This window comes from Bidens hawaiensis, unplaced genomic scaffold (genome assembly GCF_021521415.1).
Source record: "Bidens hawaiensis isolate Kalapana, Puna unplaced genomic scaffold, B.hawaiensis_p1.1 tig00046110_1, whole genome shotgun sequence".
Taxonomy (NCBI): domain Eukaryota; kingdom Viridiplantae; phylum Streptophyta; class Magnoliopsida; order Asterales; family Asteraceae; genus Bidens; species Bidens hawaiensis.
This window is the reverse complement of record NW_027505965.1, coordinates 33,128-42,320: the sequence shown is the minus strand read 5'-3', so window position 1 is coordinate 42,320 and position 9,193 is coordinate 33,128. Positions and strand designations below refer to the sequence as shown.

The 9,193-nt window shown below is 41.7% G+C and overlaps 1 protein-coding gene across 1 annotated transcript; it reads left to right on the top strand.

Moving 5' to 3' along the window:
• The first annotated feature begins 3,191 nt into the window (after window positions 1-3,191).
• On the top strand, window positions 3,192-5,776 carry LOC143616159 (uncharacterized). Its single transcript, XM_077089074.1, has 2 exons — window positions 3,192-3,413; window positions 5,321-5,776. Exons 1-2 carry the CDS (start codon window positions 3,192-3,194, stop codon window positions 5,774-5,776), a joined length of 678 nt encoding a protein of 225 aa, XP_076945189.1.
• The last annotated feature ends 3,417 nt before the right edge of the window (window positions 5,777-9,193 follow it).

Below are 9,193 nucleotides of genomic sequence, written 5' to 3'. Positions count from 1 at the left end.
TTTTCTCCGGATCAAAATCCACTACTGTCTCCCAAACGATAACTGCTAACAATGATGTCTCTGTTTTGTGTTCACAGATGAAGAGCTATATGGAGCAGCAGAACAAGATTAATTAGAGGATCCTCTACAAGATCGAGGAAATCAGGAGGACCAAGAAGGCCGCTAAAAACACAAGCCCCATTATGCCGAGGATGCTTGATTTCAGCACTCCGGATTTCCCGGACCAAAGGTGCCCAGCATCCATTTATCCTCAGCAAGGATCCTCGGACCTCTCCTAGAAAAAATTCTCTGACCAATATTCGCCAAGGATCCTCTATCCTTCAACAAGGATCATTGGGTCAACCTTTAAGATCTTTCAATCATCATTTGCAATGATCCTCAGCATTCCAACCTGAACCCTTAGGATTCCGTCAAGGATCCTCCAACCAACAACTTCAAGGATCCTCAGTCTTTCAACCAGGATCCTTGGGTTTCCAAACAGAATCCATCATCCATCGGCGTCCAGAATCCTACTATCCTTATGGAGAAGAACCTCTGAAGGAACCCCGGTCCAGGCCATTGGAGGTCCATGAAGGCGACTTCATACCCATGCAAACCGCTGCTTCTGCTGGACCAACTGTTGATGCTGAAACAGTGTGCCCCGAACGCAGCTATGGAGCTAGATCTTTTGATCACACGAGAGGTAACATTTATGATAATTTATCTTTCGGTGCTAATCATGCTGGTATGCAGGACACTGGGATCAACCAAACCATAGTCCGTGAGCTACAAACGCTCAAGGACATGATATCGAGTGTGCCTGGAGTCATCAAACCTATTCCCGAAGTACCAGCAGGAAGCCACAACATATCCAGGTTTGCTCCTCCAATTTGTGATGCCAAGATACCAAAGCGCTTTACTGCCCCTAGTATGAAGTTATATGATGGATCCACGGATCCTGAGGAACATGTAGACTTATAACGCGAAATAATGGAAATCAACCCGATTCCAGATAGGTTGAAGGAAGCTTGCATGTGTAAGGGCTTTGGCTCAACCCTCACTGGATCCGCACTTAAATGGCCGCTAAGTCTTTCTCCTTACTCTATTACTTCCTTTTCCCATTTAATTAATCTATTTAATAGTTAATTTTCATGCAGTAGATCCTTTGAAAAATTTACTAGTGATTTATATAGAGTTGTCCAACCTCGTGAGGAACCTCTTAGGCAGTTCCTTACAAGGTTTGGAAGAGAGGCTTTGGAAATTCCAAATTTGGATGTCTCGACAGATGTTGAGGCATTCAAAATGGGGTTACAAAAGGACTCTCCATTTTATCAAGATCTTGTGATGACCCCTTGCAGGAATTTAGATGAAGTGCGAAACAGAGCTTTAAGATTCATCAGGTTGGAAGAGGATCAAAGAACACAAGATCAACTAAGCACTCCGGTGAAAAAGGAGTCTCAAGACAAGAAACAAGGATCCTACTTCAGGAACAGCGACTCTAAGCCATACAACAAACCAAATGGCTAAAAGATCAACGCTGTAGAAGAGGAGGAGGACGACGAAGATTGTCCACGAATATCTGATTATTTCTTCTCCGTAGATATGGGAGGAGTGATGCTGGCTGTTAGGAACTTGGGCGACAAAGCAAGATGGCCAAGGAAAAATGAGAGGGCACCACCCCCCAAAGACAAATCGAAATGGTGTGCCTTTCACGAAGACTTTGGCCATATAACAGAGGATTGCATAGCCTTGAGAAAGGAAATAAGCTATCTCCTCAGCAAGGGTTATCTCAAGGAGTTGTTCGGAAGAAAAAAGACCAGGAACCAGGATCCTGATCCAGTTCCAGAAAAGGCTGCTCCACCTCCCCCTGACGCTCAAGTTATCAACATGATCTTTGGAGGATCCGACATTTGTGGACCATCATACTCAACTACAAAGAGTACGCCAAAGAATGCAAACTGGAGAATGGCGAAAGGCCGATCAGGACTTCTACAACAACCGAGCAAAGAATTATCTCCTTCGATGAGGATGATCGAATCAACATTCAGGATCCTCACCATGACGGTTTAGTCATTACTTTATTTATTTCTAACCATTATGTACGAAGGATACTCATTGATGGAGGAAGTTCAGTTAATATCATCCAACTAGAAGTACTTAGAAGGATGAATATCCCAGAGTCAGAAATTGTCCCATGATCTTCGGTTCTTGTGGGATTCAGTGGAGAAACGAAGAACACATTGGGGGACATCAAATTACCCATATATATAGAGGGAGTAAATTCTGTTAAAAAATTTTGTGTTATAGATTCCTTGTCTTGTTACAATGTTATTCTTGGCAGGCCATGGATACACGAAATAAAGCCGGTTCCCTCTACCTACCACCAGTGTGTGAAACTCCCTACCCCGTAGCAAAGATCGAGAGCAACCAGCAAGACGCTAAAGACTGCTACACTTCTTTCATGAAGCCTACAAAAAAGCTGAGAGAAGCATAGTAATTAAAGAAAGCGAGAAGAAATGTCATGGAGACTAGGGAACAAGACTCTAAGGAAGTGGTCTTGCATCCATAGGATCCTGACGGCAAAGTCTTAATAGGTGTTGAAATACAAGAATCCATTGAAAAGGATCTAGTATCCTTCTTATACCAAAGAAAGTCGACCTTCACGTGGAAGCACGAAGATATGACAGGTATTTCTAAAGATGTAATAATCCATAAACTTGGAATTGATCCTTTTTTTCAGGCCTATTCACCAAAAGAGAAGGAAATTCGCTCTTGAAAGAAACACGGTCATCCAAGAAGAGGTACAGAAACTACTAAAGGCAGGTATGATTAGAGAAGTAAAATATCCAAAATGGTTAGCCAATGTGGTTGTAGTTCAAAAGAAAAACGGAAAGTGGAGGGTATGTGTTGATTTTACTGACTTAAATAAGGCATGTCCCAAGGATCCTTTCTCTCTTCCCCACATGGACTCCATGGTGGATGCTACCGCAGGGCACGAAATGTTGACCTTTATGGATGCTTCGTCGGGATTTCAAAAAATCCACATGGAACCATTTGATCAAGAGGACATAACATTTACAACCCCTACGGGAATATATTGTTATATTGCTATGCCGTTTGGTCTTAGAAATGCAGGTGCTACATATCAAAGACTAGTCAACATGATGTTCAAGGAACAGTTGGGAGACACCATGGAAGTCTACATCGACGACATGGTGGTAAAGTCAAAGAATGCGGAGAATCACCTTAAGTATTTAGAAGTAGCTTTTGACATCCTTGACAAATGCAACATGAAGCTAAATCCTGCTAAATGTGTATTTGGTGTCAAAGCCGGAAAGTTCCTGGGGTATTTGGTAACCAAAAGGGGGATAGAAGCAAGTCCAGAGCAAATCCAAGCCATCTTGAACCTCAAATCTCCAACAAATGTCAAAGAGGTACAAAGAATCTTCTTATGAGTGGCAACACTCAACAGGTTCATATCAAAATCATTAGAAAGATGTAAAGATTTTTTTGACATCCTGAGGAAAAACAAGAAATTCGAGTGGACGGAGAAACATGAAGCTGCTCTCACCGCTCTGAAGGATTACTTATCCTCAGCCCCGGCTTTGATGAAGCCTGTGAATAGAGAACCGTTGATCCTTTATTTAGCCGTTTCCCTAACTGCCTTAAGTGCAGTCTTGGTAAAGGATCACAAAGGTAACCAACATCCTGTTTATTATGTGAGTAAAAGTCTCCTCGATGCCGAATCCATGTACTCTCATTTGGAAAAACTTATTCTTGGTCTAATCATGGCTTCAACTAAGTTAAGACATTATTTTGAAACTCATACTATTGTTGTAAAAACAAATTATCCTATATAAAATGTCCTTAAAAACCAGAAATGTCAGATAGAATGACCAAATGGGCTGTAAAATTGAGTGCATATGATATTGAATATGAACCTAGAAATGCAATTAAGTCACAGGCACTAGCGGACTTTGTGGCTGATTTCAGTAGCGATTTAGAAGAACAAGCCAATCTTGAAGTTCAACAGCTCGAAGAAACCAAGGAACCTTGGACACTCTTCACTGATGGAGCCTCAAATATCAAAGGAACAAGATTGGGAATACTACTGAAATCGCCTCAGGGGGACATAATACCCCATTCCATAGCTTGTGAATTCCAGGCCATTAACAACGAGGCAAAATATGAGGCACTTATCGCAGGTATACAACTAGCCAAAGGTATGAGAATCAGGTATCTTCAAATTTTTGTAGATTCATTATTAATTGCTAATCATTTTAATGGCTCATATGCAGTCAAAGGTGAGAAACTAATTAAATATTTAGATATAGTAAAGGATCTTGCAGGATCTTTCGATTATTTTACAATTACGCAGGTACCAAGAGAAGAAAATGTTGGGGCCGATGCCTTAGCAAACCTAGTTTCAGCTTTGAAGCTCCCGGAGAACATAAAAATCCCTATCATCCACGTCCTATCCCCTACAATTGAGGAATGCCAAGCAATGGAAATAGATGGGAGTCAACATACGGATCCTAAGGATCATTCTCTTGATCACTCATCCTGGATCCTTCCGATATTGAAGTATATTCAAGATGGAGAAATCCCAAAAGAAGAGAATCGCAAAGCCTTCAAGGCAAAGGTATCACAATATACTATTGTACATAATATGCTATATAAGAAATCCCTTGCAGGTCCGTATTTAAGGTGCATCGAAGGATCTGAGATCCAAGAAGTGCAAAAGGATTTCCATGAAGGAGATTGTGGCAACCATACAGGGGGTAGAGCATTATTCTCTAGGATTCTAAGAACCGGATATTTCTGGCCTACTATGAAAAAGGATGCTATGGAATACTCCAGGAAGTGTGATGCTAGTCAGAGGCACGACAACATTCTACATCAACCGGGAGAACCCCTATATCCTATCGTCTCTTCGTGGCCATTCATGAAATGGGGAATGGATATAGTGGGTAAGCTCCCTGCAGCTCCAAGTGGAAGAGTCTTCATGTTAGCAATGACAGACTATTTCTCTAAATGGATCGAAGCTGAGGCTTTCCCTCAAGTTAGGGAAAAGGAAGTTATATCTTTTATCAAGTGTAACATTATAACCATATTTGGAATTCCTTCTGAAATTATTTGTGATAATGGTTCCCAATTTATTGGGAAAAGAACTACTAACTTTTGTGACAGTTGGGGAATCAAGATGATCACTTCGACACCAGTCCATCCACAAGCGAATGGCCAAGCAGAATCAAGTAACAAGATCATCATCAACAATCTGAAGAAAAAGCTTGGAGCAAAGAAAGGCAAATGGGCTGAATAACTACCCTATGTGCTTTAGGCAAAGAGGACTACTCCAAAGAATGCCACAGGACAGACGCTGTTCTCTCTAGTCTTTGGAGCTGAGGCAGTGATCCTCACAGAAATGGTGTATCCAACAGCCAGGACGAGCATCCTTGATCCTCAGAGAAATGACGAGAATCTTCTCCACGATCTAGATACTGTGGAAGAACTTAGAGATCAAGCAAGATTCAGAATGGCCGCCTATCAACAAAAGATGGCTGGTGCATACAACAAGAATATCAGAATAAGAAGATTTGAAGTTGGAGATTTAGTTTTTCGAAAAGCGTTCCAGAATACAACTAATTCCGCTGATGGGAAGTTAGCACTGAAATGGGAGGGCCCTTATTTGATTGAAGCCGAAGCTGGAAAGGGGGCATATCGTTTGATGAATATGGAAGGAGACACGATCCCAAGGACTTGGAATGCGATTCATCTTAAAAATTATTTTTGTTGATCAGGATCCTAGATCCTAATCATTTGCCTCAGTCCATTACTTGGTAACATTTTACTTTATGTTTATATATGTTATGTTAGATTCTTGTTCTTTCAAACATGTCAAGTTGCAGAACTGCCGAGCTATAGGGCCCTCAAGTGGAAAAAACGGGTTGGCCAACTCTCTCCTAAGTTTAATCGGCCTTATCGCCAGGTTTATAAGGTTTTCACCTTATCTCCCGAATTAGGGTTTCTACAACCTCGCCTGGAGCGCACGATTATCCGGGTATGATTGGAGGCTGTGGGACCAGTGCACTATACGTGGCTGACAATTTCATGGCTAAAAATCATATCTTGGATCCTACGAATTAAATGGTAGACGTACCATATACACAGGTTAGCCTCATCACCGCGTAAATTTGGGCCAACGTCAAGGATCGGCCGTCGCTTGTATTTATTGGGCTTGTCCCCACGTTTAATTGGTCTTGTCCCCACGTTTAATTGGGCTTGTCCCGGGCTTGTCCCCACGATTTGTTGGGCTTGTCCCCAAGGTAATTGGATTTTAATCCAGCTTTTCTAACTATTATATTTTCTTTTGATGATTTATTATAACAGGAAAATATCTTAAAGGAAAAAGTTCTAAGGATTGAGAATCCTCTATCCTAGCGACACAAGTTATAAAGAAGAAATCAAAAGAGTTATATTATCATAGGCAAGATAAGAAGGTGATCCGGGCTTCAGCAGCAAAACGTGGACCATCCACCCGGATCAGGTTACATCAAACTTAACATATGTCCATACGGAAACAAAAGAAAAGAAAGGCGATTAAGGTTTCATCCCCAAAACAGAGGATCCCTCCACCTTAACCACCTTTCAGAATTGTCTTAAGGATCATTGATCCTGAGGATTACGATTACTATTGTCCATAAAACATCAACAAAAACCATAAAGACTTAATAAAAAAATGGGCTCCGGCCTTGTCTTCATATCCTTCATCGCCCATTGTCATCACCTACTACTTTGCTTCACCCCCATCACCTTCACCGTCACCCTTGACCTCTAGAGAATCCTCTTTTGTTTCGCTCGTCCCAGCATCTTCATCTCCCTTGTCGCCTCCAGTATCCTCACCTTCATCACCAAACCCAGCCAGTGTCTTCTTCCATAAAGCTACATTCCAGTTAGACCTGTCAAAAGCAGTGTCCTCGGCCTCTTCAGCGATCTTGATCCTGGCCGTTAACATCGCCTTGCTAGCCCACACTTTGGCCCAGTCGGTGACTTCGACCACTTGCTTCTGAGCCTGGATGTCAGCGAGAGCGAGCTTATCCTCCAAGGTGCCCTTTTCAGTCTGCAGCTCCATGATCAGCTTGTCCTTTAAGGATATCCCGGCATGGTATTTGGTGAGTTCTTTCTCTATGCTGGCCACGTTTTCTTCGTATAAAGCCTTGAAACTAGCCACAGCTTGTAAGAAGTTTACAAGTTAAAAATACAACTGAAAAGTTTATGACTAAGGATAAAAGATCCCTACCTCTGAGAGCTAATCAAAGACATGCTGGGCACTGTGGATCTCCACGTCAGGATCTCCTTTTCTTTTCATGCTGGCCTTGGAACAGGTAGTCATGGTATTTGGCGATGCGAGGCTAGAACTTTCATGGGTTTCTTCTCGGAGGAACGGGAGGAGATGAGACTGTCGACATCTTCCAGCTGGAACTGACCTAGCAAACTCCTAGAAGGCTTGGATGATGACTTCTGTGCGCCTGCCCGAGAAAAGATAAGTTATTTATTATCTGTTATTTTTTCTTATTTACTAAACTTACAATTGAGGGATAAATTCTAACTTACTTGACATCGTTTCTGAGGAACTGGCGGGAATTGCTTACCTCTTCAGCAACTGTCTTGAAGGTCCTATCAAAAGGATCCAGCGACAGGAACACCTTTGCCTTTTCAACACCATCCAGGTCAGTAGCAAGATCTGAGAAGTTGACAGTGCACAAGAATCAACAAACCTACAGTTAACCAACCAATTATATCAGGATCCTCTATCCTCAGGATCCTCTATCCTACCCTTAAGGATCCATCTGGTTGGTAGCTGATTCCCATTTGGAATGGAGTCTCTCAGAACGAAGAAGAATTGGTTTTTCCAACTTTGGTCATTATGCGTGGTTTTGGTGACTGGGAGAGGTTGGAATGGTTTGCTCTTAAACACAAATCTGCTGGATCCATGGGTGACTAAGGAGTACAGATAAGATAATGCTGAGATATTGAAATCAAGGTCTCTTTCTTCAATCAGTCTCTCAATGGTGTGCAAGGTTCTCCATATCATCGACAAGCCTAGATATAGCTCATGCCGGTAACGAAAAAAGGGTTTTTGTGAGATCAGGGAAAGGATAAGAGAAGCCGAGTAGGAAAGGGAGTGCTGGAAAACAAGCCCAGTCACTGGAGATGTAATCGCTTCTAACCTAAGGATCATAGGGTCTAAAAACAGTTCCCTCGGGAAAACAACTGGAAATACTCTCAATCTCCTCGTCTGTAAACTTACAGAATTTGGATGAAGGGTCTTTGAGAAGATCTCGGGGCTATGTTCAGGAACAACTTCCCTAGGGTTCGAAAAATAAGTGGCTTTCAAGTTTTTCTTCGGCATGATTAAAAATGTTGGAAAGGCGAAAAATATTAAAGGAAAAACTTGAGAGAAAAATGGTGAATACCTGAGGATTGTGGTCGCCAGATATTGAATTTGAATATGATAAAGGAGGAGTTATAAGGGTTAAGGACCTCTTTATTAGGGATAATGACACACTTGCAGGCGACGGTCACGTCACATTATCGCTAACGGTCCTATTCAAAAACGCATCGGGATAAACATGACAGCTGTACCCCATTCACACCTATCATGTTTGGGGGCAATTGTTGGGACCAGGATTCTTGATCCTCGAGGATCAGCTATTTTTGGCAATTGTTTCCAGGACTAAGGATTCTTGGTGGATCAAGGATCCACAACAGTCGACTTCAGTTATATTCTAATCTATTTTTGCAGGTAAAACACGTGCTTACTGGAATTCCTATTTTTAAGGATGGGATATTTTACCAGGTCTTCCTTGCTGTCCACGCTCTGAAACGGCCATGAAGAATTAGTAAACAAAACGTGGCCGAGATAATAGCTAAATTAGTTAGTAGCCGTTGTAACCTTGTTTATTTATACTGAGTCATGGTTGATCATAACACACAACATACAGCACACTTAGAACTCTTAGAAAAAATACTCTGTAATCACGATCAGCCTTGATTCCATATCTTGTAATTCTTTTGAGTTTAATATAATTGGTAGTGATAGTTTTCACTACCCGAGGTTTTTATTACGGCGGGATACTAGTTACCAAGGGCTTTTCCTCGTATAAATCTTCGTGTTCATCGTCTATCATTGTTACTTTGATTGCACTAATTC